The 17805-nt window shown below is 37.4% G+C and overlaps 1 protein-coding gene across 1 annotated transcript in view; it reads left to right on the top strand.

Annotated features, from left to right (window-relative positions):
- orc1 (origin recognition complex, subunit 1) overlaps nucleotides 1-17805 on the top strand; it is a 33644-nt gene that overhangs the window by 1955 nt on the left and 13884 nt on the right. Inside the window, exons 2-9 of the mRNA XM_061976073.1 lie at nucleotides 2894-3021; nucleotides 6667-6839; nucleotides 9668-10082; nucleotides 10158-10377; nucleotides 12091-12150; nucleotides 13853-13960; nucleotides 15619-15927; nucleotides 16081-16182. Coding sequence (XP_061832057.1) covers nucleotides 2894-3021; nucleotides 6667-6839; nucleotides 9668-10082; nucleotides 10158-10377; nucleotides 12091-12150; nucleotides 13853-13960; nucleotides 15619-15927; nucleotides 16081-16182 — 1515 coding nt within the window. The remainder of the gene's footprint in view (nucleotides 1-2893; nucleotides 3022-6666; nucleotides 6840-9667; nucleotides 10083-10157; nucleotides 10378-12090; nucleotides 12151-13852; nucleotides 13961-15618; nucleotides 15928-16080; nucleotides 16183-17805) is intronic.

Below are 17805 nucleotides of genomic sequence, written 5' to 3'. Positions count from 1 at the left end.
AAAATGCTCATATTGGCTTGATATGTGTGTACTTTTTTTTACAATTAATTTATTTACATGAATTCTGTATTATCAGACAGGTCTTGTAAAGTTCCAGCGATAAAAGTATAATTTTCCTGTGATATAACTGGTGAAAATGCACTAATTGATGGTCAAATTCTTCAAAACAAAGGTACCGTAATGAGGCTCAATATTCTTTTCTTAAAAATGTTGTTAATAGAGATGTCCGATAATATTGGACTGCCGATATCGGCCTATAACTGCTTTAAAATGTAATATCGGAAATTATCGGTATCGGTTTCAAAAAGTCAAATTTATGACTTTTTAAAACGCCGCTGTGTACATGGACGTAGGGAGAAGTACAGAGTGCCAATAAACCTTAAAGGCACTGCCTTTGCGTGCCGGTCCAGTCACATAATATCTACGGCTTTTCACACACACAAACCATACTTGGTCAACAGCCATACAGGTCACACTGAGGGTGGCCGTATAAACAACTTTAACACTGTTACAAATCTGCGCCACACTGTGAACCCACACCAAACAATAATGACAAACGCATTTCGGGAGAACATCCGCACCGTAACACAACATAAACACAACAGAACAAATACCCAGAACCCCTTGCAGCACTAACTCTTCCAAGACGCTACAATATACACCCCCGCTACCCACCTCAACCCCATCCCCCCAACCCCGCCCACCTCAACCTCCTCATGCTCTCTCAGGGAGAGCATGTCCCAAATTCCAAGCTGCTGTTTTGAGTCATGTTAAAAAAAATAATGCACTTTGTGACTCCAATAATAAATATGGCAGTGCCATGTTGGCATTTTTTTTTCCATAACTTGAGTTGATTTATTTTGGAAAACCTTGTTACATTGTTTAATGCATCCAGCGGGGCATCACAACAAAATTAGGCATAACAATGTGTTCATTCCTCGACTGTATATATCGGTATCGGTTGATATCGGAATCGGTAATCAAGAGTTGGACAATATCGGCAAAATAGCCATTATCGGACATCTCTAGATAAAACCGGTGAAATTGCACTAATTGATGGTCAAATTCTTCAAAACAAAAGCAATGAGGCTCAAGATTTTTTTCTTAAAAATGTTGCTAATAATATGGCTGTGAATCTTTGGGCACGTCATGATTTGATTCGATTCTTTGGGGTTTGATTGATTGATTGAAGCTTTTATTAGCAGATTGCACAGTACAGTACATATTCCGTACAATTGACCACTAAATGGTAACACCCGATTACGTTTTTCAACTTGTTTAAGTCGGGGTCCACGTTAATCAATTCATGGTAGACAATTCGGGGTAACGATTCGATTCAGAATCGATTCTCTTTCAACATTTTGGGTTTGCCGTCATTTGACTTGAAGTGTCTCTGGCGTCTTACAATTAAAATGTATCACTTGAAATACAAAACGCCTCCTTTTTAAGTGTTTTTGTTAAGGGTTGGAATTGGGGGTTAAATCAACAAAAATTATTCCCAGGTGCCGCACCGCTGCTGCTCACTGCTCCCCTCACCTCCCAGGGGGTGAACAAGGGTGATGGGCATACTTGCCAACCCTCCCGAATTTTCCGGGAGACTCCCGAAATTCAGCGCCTCTCCCGAAAACCTCCCGGGACAAATATTCTCCCGAAAATCTCCCGATTTTCAGCCGGAGCTGGAGGCCACGCCCCCTCCAGCTCCATGCTTGTCTTTATGACAACAGGGGTGAAAAGAACTAAATCATCCAGACCAGAGATACATTGTATTATTATGTTTATCTTACCTAAAAATAAATCTATTTATTAATTAAAAAAACAAAAAAAAACATTTTTACTCTATTTTGCTAAAAACATCAAAATTAATTGTATTTTTATTTATTTTTTCTGACTCCTTATTACATCCAGCCATATAATTATTCATTAAAATAAACATATTTGAAATCATTAATTTTAAATGATCATAATAATTCATTTAAAATTACCATATTTAATTATTAAAATAATTACTTGTTTATCAACAACTTTAGCATTTTATTCATTACATTTTGAAGCTCTCAGAAGCCAAGTTATGTTATATTCCTTAAGATTTATTTATGCAAGTTTGCAGTATCAATTATCTAAACACAGTTTTGTTTGCATACTTTCAGGATGTATGTATATATATATATATATATGTATATATATATATATATATATATATATATATATATATATATATATATATATATATATATATATATGTATGTGTGGGGAAAAAAATCACAAGACTATTTCATCTCTACAGGCCTGTTTCATGAGGGGGGTTCCCTCAATCATCAGGAGATGATTGAGGAAACCCCCCTCATGAAACAGGCCTGTAGAGATGAAATAGTCTTGTGATTTTTTTTTTTCCCCACACATACATATATTGCGCTCTACTACGGTATCGAGCACTATTTTTTGGATAACCTTATTAAGACATATATATATATATATATATATATATATGTATGTATGTATATATATATGTATGTATGTATATATATGTATGTATGTATATATATGTATGTGTATATATATATATGTATATATATATATATGTGTATATATATATATGTATATATATGTATGTATGTATATGTGTATGAAATACTTGACTTGGTGAATTCTAGCTGTCAATATACTCCTCCCCTCTTAACCACGCCCCCGTCCCACACCCGACCACGCCCCCCACCTCCCGAAATCGGAGGTCTCAAGGTTGGCAAGTATGGTGATGGGTCAAATGCAGAGGACACATTTCGCCACACCTAGTGTGTGTGTGTGACAATCATTGGTACTTTAATTAATTAATTAAATTTAATTTCTCTTTCTTTAGATATCTTACAATGTCTGTGTTTTTTTGTTTTTGTTTCAGCTCTTTGGTTATCAGTGTTGAGGGACTACCCAGGCCCACCGTCATTACCTTGGGTCAGTACATCCTCATTGAGGGAGAGGACGAAGACAACCCCTATGTGGCCAAAGTTGTCAAGCTTTTTGGGGACGGTGAGTCACAAACCCTGAGAACGAAGCGGAAATCAAGCGATTGACCTCACTTGTGTGTGAGAAAAGCCGTAGATATTATTATAAAGGCAGTGCCTTTAAGGTTTATTGGCGCTCTGTACTTCTCCCTACGTCCGTGTACACAGCGGCGTTTTAAAAAGTCATACATTTAATTTTTTTAAACCGATACCGATAATTTCCGAACCTATACCGATAATTTCCGATATTACATTTTAAAGCATTTATCATCTCGAAAAAAAATCGAATGATATCGGCGAGCACGTTTACTTGTGCGACATCCAGTTAACATCTAATTGTCCTCCAATAAGCACACACTTTTGGTATTTTCTTCTATTTTAGTCATGTCATTTGTAAAAGGTAAACACGATAGGCTTTAGCCTACTAGGAGCTGGCAGCTACACAGCAGCTCAGCAGACAGTAGCACACAAGCTAGACATAACATAGTAAGTGTCCTTCATTGGACGATATTGCAGTCGACAACACCACATTTGTCAAAAAACACATGTCGAATCATTAAAGTTGAAGTCAAGTTAAAGTCACAATGATAGCCACACACACACATTTCCTTGTTCACCACCTGGGAGGTGAGGGGAGCAGTGAGCAGCAGCGGTGGCCGCGCTCGGGAATCATTTGGTGGTTTAACCCCCAATTCCGACCCTTGATGCTGAGTGCCAAGCAGGGAGGTAATGGGTCCCATTTTTATAGTCTTTGGTATGACTCGGCCGGGGTTTGAACTCACGACCTTCCAGTGAAGTGAAGTGAATTATATTTATATAGCGCTTTTTCTCGAGTGACTCAAAGCGCTTTACATAGTGAAACCAAATATCTAAGTTACATTTAGTGTGGGTGGCACTGGGAGCAGGTGGGTAAAGTGTCTTGCCCAAGGACACAACGGAAGTGACTAGGATGGCGGAAGCGGGGATCGAACCTGCAACCCTCAAGTTGCTGGCACGGCCACTCTACCAACCGAGCTATACCGTCCCAGTCTCAGGGCGGACACTCTAACCACAATGACACTGAGTAGGTCATATATCATTATAACAGCATATTAGAAAGTGCCCAGTAATAAACGTGTCCGCATCGTTCAACTTAATTGTGTCAACTTAATGAGTAGCGGTGACTAAAAAAATGAATGCCACTATACTTCACCTTAAAGACAGCATGAGTCCATTCCGGATGCCTAATGATAAACAGATTAGTGTTTTTTATACCTATCGTTGTTCTATGTTTGACTAATTAAACTTTATTAAACCTTTTCTGACATTTCGCCAGAGGTGGGTAGTAACGCGCTACATTTACTCCGTTACATCTACTTGAGTAACTTTTGGGATAAATTGTACTTCTAAGAGTAGTTTTATTGCAACATACTTTTACTTTTACTTGAGTATATTTATAGAGAAGAAACTCTACTTTTACTCCGCTACTTTTATCTACATTCAGCTCGCTACTATTTTTTATCGATCTGTTAATGCACGCTTTGTTTGTTTTGGTCTGTCAGACAGACCTTCATAGTGCCTGCGTTTCAACAAATACAGTCACTAGTGACGTTCACTCCGTTCAACCAATCAGATGCAGTCACTGGTGACGTTGGACCAATCAAACAGAGCCAGGCGGTCACATGACCTGACTTAAACAAGTTGAAAAACTTATTGGGGTGTTACCATTTAGTGGTCAATTGTACGGAATATATACTGTACTGTGCAATCTACTAATAAAAGTTTCAATCAATCAATCAAAAGTGTGAAGGAAAAAAGACACTTTTATTTCAACCGTATATCTCGTCAAAAGCCTAAAGACTGACTGCACAGTTCCTGTCTTCACAATAAAAGTGCCGCTCCATCGCGCCTGCGCTTTCAAAACAAGAGTCACCGAAAGCCAGCGCAAACAAGCTAGCAAGCTACGGAGTTTGCCGCCAATGTATTTCTTGTAAAGTGTATAAAAATGAATATGGAAGCTGGACAAATAAGATGCCAAAAATCAACCACTTTCATGTGGTATTAGACAGAAAGGAGGAACTTTTTTCTCCTCCATTTGAAAACGTGGCCGTTATCAGCACTACTGTCTGATTCCAATCAATGCAAGTCATCAGAATCAGGTAATACACCAACTTATATTCTTGTCTTCATGAAAGAAAGGAATCTATATGTGTTAAACATGCATGTATATTCATTAAAACACCTTTAACATGTAAACAAAAACGGCAAAATAAATAAATATAAATTATATACTGTATATATATATATATATATATATAAATGTGTGTATATATATATATATATATATATATATATATATATATATATATATATATACACATTTATATATATATATATATATATATATATATATATATATGTATGTGTGTATATATATATATATATATATATATATATGATATGTGTGTGTATGTTACTCATCAGTTACTCAGTACTTGAGTAGTTTTTTCACAACATACTTTTTACTTTTACTCAAGTAAATATTTGGGTGACTACTCCTTACTTTTACTTGAGTAATAAATCTCTAAAGTAACAGTACTCTTACTTGAGTACAATTTCTGGCTACTCTACCCACCTCTGCATTTCGCACTGCAAAATAATATAAAAACGTATGATTTTGATTAGGGATGTCCGATAATGGCTTTTTGCCGATATTCCGATATTGTCCAACTCTTTAAATACCGATACCGATATCAACCGATACCGATATATACAGTCGTGTAATTAACACATTATTATGCCTAATTTGGACAACCAGGTATGGTGAAGATAAGGTCCTTTTTAAAAATAATAATAAAATAAGATAAATAAATTAAAAACATTTTCTTGAATAAAAAAAGAATGTAAAACAATATAAAAACAGTTACCGTATTTTTTGGGCTATAAGTCGCAGTTTTTTTCCTAGTTTGGCCGGGCTCCAGTGCGATTTATATATGTTTTTTTCCTTCTTTATTATGCATTTTCAGCAGGTGCGACTTATACTCCGGTGCGACTTATACTCCGAAAAATACGGTATATAGAAACTAGTAATTAATGAAAATGAGTAAAATGAACTGTTAAAGGTTAGTACTATTAGTGGACCAGCAGCACGCACAATCATGTGTGCTTACGGACTGTATCCCTTGCAGACTGTATTGATATATATTGATATATAATGTAGGAACCACAATATTAATAACAGAAAGAAACAACCCTTTTGTGGGAATGAGTGTGAATGAGGGAGGGAGGTTTTTTGGGTTGGTTGCACTAATTGTAAGTGTATCTTGTGTTTTTTTATGTTGATTTAATTAAAAAAACAAAAAAACAACCCAGATACCGATGATTAAAAAAACGATACCGATAATTTCTGATATTACACTTTAAAGTATTTATCGTCCGATAATATCGGCAGGCCGATATTATCGGACATCTCTAATTTTGATGATATCGTATCGGATAATATCGGCATCGGCCAATACTCCAGTGAAAAAGTTGTATCAGGACCTCTTACTAAATATCATTTATTGTATCGTTTTATAGCAAACCTCTTTTAGGCCAGGCTTTCGGAACGTATTTTTTACTGAAGGGGTGATTCATAAACAAATAGGGTTCCTTCTGCATTCGAAAAACAATTGAGTGTTTCTGTGTGCAGAGAGTGAGCACCAGATGAAGGCGGCGGTCCAGTGGTTCGTCCGCGTGTCCGAAGTGCCGGTGAGCAAGCTGCAACAGCTTGGCAGAGACCCGCACCCGCAGGAGATCTTCTACTACCTGGGAAGAAGTTGCGATGAAGAGATCAACGCGGAGTCCATCCTCAGACCTGTGCAGGTAACAGCAGCAAATAAGATGCATCAGAAGTAGAGCTGTCCGATAAAGGCTTTTTTGCCGATATTCGATATTCCGATATTGTCCAACTCTTAATTACCGATACCGATATACAGTCGTGGAATTAACACATTATTATGCCTAATTTTGTTGTGATGGATGCATTAAACAATGTAACTTTACCATGAATTGATTAACGTGGACCCCGACTTAAACAAGTTGAAAAACTTATTGGGGTGTTACCATTTAGTGGTCAATTGTACGGAATATGTACTGTACTGTGCAATCTACTAATAAAAGTTTCAATCAATCAATCAATCAATCAATAATAAGGTTTTCCAAAATAAGAGAACAACTTCAACACCAGTTATGGAAAAAAGTACCAACATGGCACTGCCATATTTATTATTGAAGTCACAAAGTGCATTTTTTTTTAACATGCCTCAAAACAGCAGCTTGGAATTTGAGACATGCTCTCCCTAAAATAATCTTAATACCCACTACAACTATGGGAAATACTATACTTTGACTTTCACAAAGTGCATTATTTTTTAATTTTTTTTTAAACATGCCTCAAAACAACAGCTACAAAAACAATGAAAGCACACAGCTTCAGTCCAGAGTATACTAGAGCATACTTGCCAACCTTGAGACCTCCGAATTCGGGAGATGGGGCGGGGGTTAGGGGGTAGCAGGGGGTGTAAATTGTAGCGTCCCGGAAGAGTTAGTGCTGCAAGGGGTTCTGGGTATTTGTTCTGTTGTGTTTGTTGTGTTACGGTGCGGATGTTCTCCCGAAATGTGTTTGTCATTCTTGTTTGGTGTGGGTTCACAGTGTGGCGCATATTTGTAACAGTGTTAAAGTTGTTTATACGGCCACCCTCAGTGTGACCTGTATGGCTGTTGATCAAGTATGCCTTGCATTCACGTGTGTGTGTGTGTGTGTGTGTGTGTGTGTGTGTGTGTGTGTGTGTGTGTGTGTGTGTGTGTGTGTGTGTGTGTGTGTGCGTGTGCGTGCGCGTGTGTAAAAGCTGCATATATTATGTGACTGGGCCGGCACGCTGTTTGTATGGAGGAAAAGCGGACGTGACGACAGGTTGTAGAGGACGCTAAAGGCAGTGCCTTTAAGGCACGCCCCCAATATTGTTATCCGGGTGGAAATCGGGAGAAATTTGGGAGAATGGTTTCCCCGGGAGGTTTTCGGGAGGGGCGCTGAAATTCGGGAGTCTCCCGGAATAATCGGGAGGGTTTTACCGGATATGTACCACTCCGCACAGCGGCGTTTTAAAAAGTCATTAATTTTACTTATTGAAACCGATACCGATAACTTCCAATATTACATTTTAAAGCAGTTATCGGCTGATAATATCGGCAGGCCGATATTATCGGACATCTCTAATCAGAAGTTTAAAGTTGAGAAATGTCTTTGATTGAGTGAAATAAGTATTTGATCCCCTATAAAGCAGCAAGTGTTGTGTGCATAAAACAACCAAATACATCCTGCATCTTTAAGAAAGTACTCCTAATCTCAATTCATTATGTTAATAATAGGCACGTGTCATACAAACACTCATTTCATTCAAACGTCGACATCACCATGGGAAAGACCAAAGCGCTGTCCTCAGTGGCAAGGTTGTAGACCTGCACAAGACTGAGATGGACTACAAGAGCATCAACAAGAAAGGTCATATGTAGAGATGTCCGATAATATCGGCCGATAAATGCTTAAAAATGTAATATCGGAAATTATCGGTATCAATTTCAAAAAGTAAAATGTATGACTTTTTAAAACGCCGCTGTACGAAGTGGTACGCGGACGTAGGGAGAAGTACAGAGCGCCAATAAACCTTAAAGGCACTGCCTTTGCGTGCCGGCCCAATCACATAATATCTACGGCTTTTCACTAGGGCTGCAACAACTAATCGATTAAAATCGATTATAAAAATAGTTGGCGATTAATTTAGTCATCGATTCGTTGCGCATGCGCAGAGGCAATTTTATATATTTAAAAAAACAAATGTTTTTAATTTATTTTTTTATAAACCTTTATTTATAAACTGCAACATGTACAAACAGCTGAGAAACAATAATCAAAATAAGTATGGTGCAAGTATGCTGTTTTTTTTTTTTTTCCAATAAAATACCGGAAAGGATAGAAATGTAGTTTGTCTCTTTTATCCGATTATTAATCAGAATCGTTTTAATCGAAGTAATAATCGACAGATTAATTGATTATCAAATTAATCGTTAGTTGCAGCCCTACTTTTCACACACACAAGTGAATGCAAGGCATACTTGGTCAACAGCCATACAGGTCACACTGAGGGTGGCCGTATAAACAACTTTAACACTGTTCACAAATATGCGCCACACTGTGAACCCACACCAAACAAGAGTGACAAACACATTTCGGGAGAACATCCGCACCGTAACACAACATAAACACAACAGAACAAATATCCAGAATCCCTTGCAGCACTAACTCTTCCCGGACACTACAATATACACCCCCTGCCATTATCAAACATCTCTAGTATCTACCTCTGATAAAATATTGTTTACAATATGTTTATACCTTTTTTGTGGGGCGAATTTTGAAAAAATTCTGCAGAATGTCAAATATTTATTTTCATTGACAAGCAGAAGGCTAATTAGTTTTGCTGAATGTGTATTTTGATAAAATCATAATAGTTGGGAGGCAAAGTGCATGTTCAATTTAAAAAAATTAAAATGTAAAGTTGGCTTGTGCAGCCCTTTGAGACACTTGTGATTTAGGGCTATATAAATAAACATTGATTGATTGATTGATAAAGTTGCTGTTTTTTCGCTTACAGGTGAAGCATCTTGATGGAGGAGCTCCATTCCCCGACTGCGGTGATAAAGATACTTTATATGTCAAGTTGTCCTGGGACAGCAAGAGGTTCTCGATGGTGGACCCCTCTCTCGTGTCACCGTCCCGCCCACCCGCTCGTTTGACACGCCACCTGGACCAATCGCCCGCCGGCACCCCCGCGTCCCGAAAGGCCTCCCGGCGCGCTTTGCCTACGCCCGATTTGGCTGTCCTGCGGCGTGCGGACTCTGCGGAGCAAAGAGCGAAGAGAGCGTGCGTGAGCGCGGGCAAGCTCGGCAGCATGGAGGCGGAGTCTTTGCACTCTGCCACCAAATTGTCCGCTTCCAAATGTCTGAGCGCGAAGAGAAGGAACGCTTACGACAAGACGCCGGGAGTACGCAAGCGTCTGGAGCTCAGCAGTGAGTGTCTTTTAATGTACTGGATTTATATAGCGCCCTTTTTTTAGAGACCCATTGTTCTCACTGTCTCTGCAGGTCCAGAGAAGACGTCGGCGATTAATGACCACGTCTTGAATCAGATACTGGACGAAGCGCTGGAGTCGGAGTCGGACTTGGCTCAGAGTCTGTCTGCGTCCCCTCCATTGATGCCGCGTCCTTCCCACCGTTTGACGCCACTCGCCGTCTCCTTAAAGCCCACAGTGGTCACGACGAGCAAGGTGTCCCGTCTTCCGTCTCCAAGCAGAGATCCAACCCGGTGAGTCACACCGTTCTTGCGTTGGTACCGTCGTTCTTACTTGACCGTTTTGAGAGAAACCTAATTGCAATGTTTGTATTTTACACATAAAAATGCTTAAAACTGCAAAAATAGTGAGTAAAAGAAGACAGATGTCCGATTTTTTTGCCGATATTCTGATATTGTCCAACTCTTAATTACCGATACCGATATATACAGTCGTGGAATTAACACATTATGCCTAATTTTGTTGTGATGCCCCGCTGGATGCATTAATTATTGATTTTTTTTTTTAAACCTATCTAAAAAAGGACGAGTAGAAAAATTTATTAAATGTGAACATTCTAATTTCAAATGCAACCTTTCTCTGATTATAATCCCCTCAGCTATCAAGGCAGAAAGGAAGCATGGAAAACAATGTAAACACATTTGTAAAATCATATTGAACACTTAACAAAAATAAGGAATATGTAAGAAATGCTTAATAAAGTGTAACAAAATAGTGCAAAGTGTGAAAATTAGAGATGGCTTTTTTTGCCGATATACGATATTGTCCAACTCTTAATTACCGATTCCGATATCAACCGATACTGATATATACAGTCGTGGAATTAACACATTATTATGCCTAATTTTGTTGTGATGCCCCCGCTGGATGCATTAAACAATGTAACAAGATTTTCCAAAATAAATCAACTCAAGTTATGGAAAAAAAAATGCCAACATGGCACTGCCATATTTATTATTGAAGTCACAAAGTGCATTATTTTTTTTAACATGCCTCAAAACAGCAGCTTGGAATTTGGGACATGAGGAGGTTGAGGTGGGCGGGGTTGAGTTGGGAATGGGGGGTGTATATTGTAACGTCCCGGAATAGTTAGTGCTGCAAGGGGTTCTGGGTATTTGTTCTGTTATATTCTTGTTGTGTTACGGTGCGGATGTTCTCCCGAAATGTGTTTGTCATTCTCGTTTGGTGTGGGTTCACAGTGTGGCGCATATTTGTAACAGTGTTAAAGTTGTTTGTACGGCCACCCTCAGTGTGACCTGTATGGCCGTTGACCAAGAATGGTTGGCATTCACTTGTGTGTGTGAAAAGCCGTAGATATTATGTGACTGGACCGGCACGCAAAGGCAGTGCTTTTAAGGTTTATTGGCGCTCTGTACTTCTTCCTACGTCCATGTACACAGCGGCGTTTTAAAAAGTCATACATTTTACTTTTTGAAACCGATACTGATTATTTTGAAACCGATACTGATAATTTCCTTTATTACATTTTAAAGCATTTATCGGACATCTCTACTTTCAACAATATCAAAAATGTCTTCGCTCTCTGCAACACGTATTTTGACTTTCTCTGCTCACTCCATGTAAAGAATCAACCGTGGGACTTGACAGTCGATACTGTCACCTGATTTGCTGTTAGCTTGTTGATCAGTGATCACTTCCTGTGTTGCTCAGTTAGCAGAGAGCGAGTGTTTTTGTTCATGCAACCAACCTTGCTTTCTTCAGACGAAGAAGGGAAAAAAATGATCGAAACTATTATCTTACGCATTTTTTTATTGATGCCGATTACATCGTGATATATACTGATATCGTTGATATCACCCGGCCCTACTCGGAAGTGACAGGGAAACCGCTCACACCTAGTTTGCTCACACATGTTAAGTATGACATTTAACGCTGTTGAATATGTGAGTACTTTTTAAGAATGTATTTGTATTTTCTCCAAATAGAGGTACTACTCCCCGGAGTAAAGAGCAGAAAACCTTGAAGGAACCGGCTCTTGGAGTGTTGTAAGTACATGCACATTTTCTCTGATGTCAGCTGGTTTATGTAATCCAGGGGTGTCCAAACCTTTTCCACTGAGGGCCACACACATGCGTGGATCATTTTGATGTTTTTCTTTAAAAAAAAAAAAACAATACACTATATCGATTTTTTTACCTTTGGGGTTACCCTCAAGTAAGGTCCCAGGTACCCAGAAGGGTCTCTGTCATAAAAAAAACAAACAAGTCCATCCATTTTCTACCGCTTGTCCCTTTTGCGGGTGGTGCTGGAGCCTATCTCAGCTGCATTCGGGCGGAAGGCGGGGTACACCCTGGACAAGTCACCACCCATCGCAGGGCCAACACAGATAGACAGACAATATTCACACTCACATTCACACACTAGGGCCAATTTAGTGTTGCCAATCAACATATTCTCAGTCATGTATTATTATTTGTATTTTTTTATGCAACGCTTTGTATTTTTTTTTTTTTGGATCAACTTCAGGTCTATTTGTCAATATAAAGTTTTTAGTTTTTTTAGTTTTTCATGGCAAAAAAAACACAAAATATGCACTATTTTCCCACAGAAAAGTGGAATATTTGATGTGAAGTAATTGGAGCCTTAAATAGGTCAATAATTCATAACATTAATTTAAATTCATTATTATTTTTTGGGCAACGACAGTTTAAAAAAAAGTCCCACTAAAATTATTGGGGATCCAAAAAGGCCCCCACTCATAAAAGTGTTGAATATAAGTCATACTTAAAAAAAACAAAAAACTGTCAACACTTATGTACTGTAATTTTCGGAGTATAAGTCGCACCGGCCGAAAATGCATAATAAAGAAGGAAAAAAACATATATAAGTTGCACTGGAGTATAAGTCGCATTTTTTGGGGAAATGTATTTGATAAAAGCCAACACCAAGAATAGACATTTGAAAGGCAATTTAAAATAAATAAAGAATAGTGAACAACAGACTGAATAAGTGTACGTTATATGAGGCATAAATAACCAACTGAGAACGTGCCTGGTATGTTAACATAACATATTATGGTAAGAGTCATTCAAATAACTATAAGATATAGAACATGCTATACGTTTACCAAACAATCTGTCGCTCCTAATCGCTAAATCCCATGAAATCTTATACGTCTAGTCTCTTACGTGAATGAGATAAATAATATTATTTGATATTTTACGGTAATGTGTTAATAATTTCACACATAAGTTGCTCCTGAGTATAAGTCGCACCCCCCAAACTATGAAAAAAAAATGCGATTTATAGTCCGAAAAATACGGTATGTCTCTAGATTAACTTCAGATCTATCCATCGATTTTAAGGTTTTATTATTTTTTTAATGTTTTTTTACGTCTTTGTTTTATGCCCTGTTTGTCAAAGAAAATCTGTTTTTTATATGGCAAACACAGAAAATATGCAATATTCCATCCATCCATTGTCCCTTTTTTTCCCCCCCAAAAAATATTTCAAATTGGAATTAAACATTGCTTTTGATTATTTATTATTTTTTGAACAATGACTGGTTTTAAAAAAAAAAAAAAGCTTTGTTTTATTAGTCTCTTTTTCTCCACTTTTTAACTCTCCCCCCACACTTTGGACACCCCTGATATAAGCAGTAATGTCCGAGATGTACTAGATAGCAGGCACATGTTAAATCTTAAACAAAACATCTTTTTCACTGTGCTTTCTTTCTGTTGTGTTTAGACCTGAGGTGGACGATGAAAACTCTCCCATGCTCCCCCTCGGCTCAGCACAAAGAAGCTCGAAAAGAAAGTCTGCTCGACTGGTGGCGACTCGAATCAAAAAGCAATTGTGAGTGTAAAAATTGACAGGTGACATTTTATGTCTTAAAGTAGAGCTTTTTCATTGTGTAGGTACGCATCGTCTAAGGCCTTTTTTTTCTTACTAGGTCACACGGGTGTACAGATTATTAGGGATGTGACTCTTACAACAACTCACGATAAGATTCGATTGCTGGGTGGCGATTCTATTCGGAATCAATTCTCAATTAAAACCGATTTTCGTAACATTATTTAGTATAAAAATGATAACGCAACCTTTTTGAAACAAGTTAGTGGATAGGTTACAAAACCTCCTTGACTGCTGACGTCTATGTGCAGGGAGTAGTGGCCTAAAAACGTCTTTTTAAAAATGTATTGAAAATGATAGATTCTTAAAAAATAATTAAGAAATAAATAATTCTTACATAAAAAATATCTATAAATAGAAATTTGAAAAGAATCAGTTGAATTTGTTTTAAACTGATTCTTTTAAAAAAATCCATAAATAAATGTAAAAAAATATATATCAGTTTCATTTTTTTTAAATAGATTTTTTTTGTATTTTTTTTTAAGTTAAAAAAAATATCAATTATTTGATTTGTTTTAAACTGATTCCTATATATATATATATATATATATATATATATATATATATATATATATATATATATTAGGGCTGCAACAACTAATTGATTATAAAAATAGTTGGCGATTAATTTAGTCATTGATTCGTTGGATCTAGGCTTTTATTTTGTATTTTTTTAAATTTAATTTAATTTAATTTAATTTTTTTTACATTTTTTATAAACCTTTATTTATAAGCTGAGAAACACTAATCAAAATAAGTATGGTGCCAGTATACTGTTTTTTCCCCCAATAAAATACTGGAAAGGATAGACATGTAGTTTGTTTATTTTATCCGATTATTAATCGATTAATCGAAGTAATAATCGACAGATTAATCGATTATCAAAATAATCGTTAGTTGCAGCCTTAATATTAATATATATATATATATATATATATATATATATATATATATATATATATATATATATATATATATATATATATATAAAAGATGCGAGATTCGGATGTGAATGCATTTTTGTTCATCATCACTAATTATTATGGTGTCACTCGTCAAACTTCTATTTATTGTTTTAATTTGTTTTACCCTTTAAAATCGTTTTTAATATTTATTTTATATTGTTTTTATATTGGTTTAAAATATTTTTTTTAATTTTATTTAGGATTATTTAAATTTTTTTTATTATTATTATTTTTTTTTTATTCAGTCATTGGTGGAGCTAAGGATAATATTTGAATATTGTTTTTAATATTGATGTGCAGCACTTTGGAAACATTTCTGTCGGCGGGTGATATCGGCAGTCCGATCTTATCGGACATCCCTAGTTTTATGTGAATCGATGCCCAGTAGGTCCAGCAGGATTCGATCTGTGCCAAAAAAGTACCAGATTTGGTACCCATCCCTAGTGATTATTCATGATTAATTTATTAAAAACAGATTAATTTGATTAAAATGTATAATTGTGTCTTTTGGAGAATTACCTGCCATTAGTTTGCAGCATTTCATGCGTAGTGTTACTCGTCCGGTTGGTGAATGCATGAACACTGTCACAAATCAATACTCTTTAGACAAGTCTGCTTTGTTCTTTGTTGGATCAGAAATCTTCTGGATGAGACGCTGACGTCAGACGACACAGGAGACGAGGAAGAGTTTGTTCCATCCAAAAAAGCACTACAGAGTAGCAGCGAGGACGATGATGACGTTATTGAGAGTGATGAAGAAATACTTGCCAAAAAAGGTAGATTTACGCCTCGTTCCAAGAAAAGTTCAGCCAGGACGCCGCGGAGAACAGCCAACAAGAAGGTGCCGGGTACGCCGCAAACTCCCCGTCATGCCACGCCCACGATGCCCAGCAGGGCGCAGCCAGCCCGCCAGCCCACCAACATACTGGAAATGGCTCGAACAAGGTAAGGGTACGCACAGATTATGCAGAGAAATTGAGCAATTCAAACCAAAATGACCGCCACCCCCTGAATTTCTTCTGTATGTGGCGCCGCTGGAAAAGGTTAGGACACCCCTGATGTGTTTTCTCTCTCTATTTGAATGTGTCTGCATGTCAGGCTGCACGTGTCTGCAGTGCCCGAGTCTCTACCTTGCAGAGAGCAAGAGTTTCAAGACATTTACAACTTTGTGGAAAGCAAAATCATGGACGGCACGGGAGGGTAAGATTTTACCACAATTTAGCCTGAAAATTTGTATTACATATTTATGCTGTGAAACCTTTTTTTTTTTTTTACATTTTTTATTAAGATTAATCACACTTTTGAATTTGGATTAATTGTGATTAATCACAGTTGCTACAAAATTGGTGTTTAACTTATCTGTGTTACTTTTGTTGTGTTTTGAAAGGAGAAATAATTTCTGCAATATACGTATGCATTTTACCTTGCAATATATGCACTTTACTTTGCTTTTATGCGGGACTAATCTGCATTAATACATGATTAATGCAATAATGTTTTGTGATTAATCACATGTGTTAATTTGTTAGAATTGTCAGCCCTAGGATGGATGGATGTGTGTGTGTGTGTGTGTGTGTATTTATATGTATGTATGTATTTGTGTGTATACCGTATATGAATGAATTAATGTATGTATGTGTATATATGTATACTGTATGTATATATGTGTGTACAGGACTGTCTCAGAAAATTAGAATATTGTGATCAAGTTCTTTATTTTCTGTAATGCAATTAAAAGAACAAAAATATCATACATTCTGGATTCATTACACATCAACTGAAATATTGCAAGCCTTTTATTATTTTAATATTGCCGATTATGGCATACAGCTTAAGAAAACTCAAAAATCGTATCTCAAAAAATTAGAATATTTCCTCAGACCAAGTAAAAAAAAAAAAGATTTATAACAGCAAAACAAAATCAAACATTTGAAAATGTCAATTAATGCACTCAGTACTTGGTTGGGAATCCTTTTGCACGGATTACTGCATCAATGCGGCGTGGCATGGAGGCAATCAGCCTGTGGCATTGCTAAGGTGTTATGGATGCCCAGGATGCTTCAATAGCGTCCTTTAGCTCATTTGCATTATTGGATCTGGTGTCTTTTAGCTTCTTCTTCACAATACCCCACAATTTCTCTATGGGGTTCAGGTCAGGGGATTTGGCAGGCCAATCGAGGACAGTAATGCCATGGTCAGTACACCAGTTACTGGTGGTTTTGGCACTGTGGGCAGGTGCCAGATCATGCTGGAAAATGAAATCATCATCTCCATAGAGCTTTTCAACAGATGGAAGCATGTAGTGCTCTAAAATCTCTAGAAGCGTCTGACTTGGGCTATGGAAAAGAAGCACTGGACAGTTGCAGAGTGGTCCAGAGTCCTGTTTTCAGACGAAAGCAAGTTTTGTATTTCATTTGGAAGTCAAGGCACTAGAGTCTGGAGGAAGGCTGGAGAGGAGCAAAATCCAAGTTGCTTGAAATCCAGTGTGAAGTTCCCACAGTCAGCAATGGTTTGGGGAGCCATGTCAGCTGCTGGTGTTGTTCCGCTGTTTCTCATCAAGTCCAGAGTCAATGCAGCTGTGTACCAAGAGATTTTAGACCACTACATGCTTCCATCTGTTGAAAAGTTCTATGGAGATGATGATTTCATTTTCCAGCATGATCTGGCACCTGCCCACAGTGCCAAAACCACCAGTAACTGGTGTACTGACCATGGCATTACTGTCATCGATTGGCCTGCCAACTCCCCTGACCTGAACCCCATAGAGAATTTGTGGGGTATTGTGAAGAAGAAGCTGAAAGACACCAGACCCAATAATGCAAA

This window comes from Nerophis lumbriciformis, linkage group LG14 (genome assembly GCF_033978685.3).
Source record: "Nerophis lumbriciformis linkage group LG14, RoL_Nlum_v2.1, whole genome shotgun sequence".
NCBI lineage: Eukaryota > Metazoa > Chordata > Actinopteri > Syngnathiformes > Syngnathidae > Nerophis > Nerophis lumbriciformis.
Note: the sequence above shows the minus strand (reverse complement) of the source record. Positions and strands in the feature narration are given on the sequence as shown.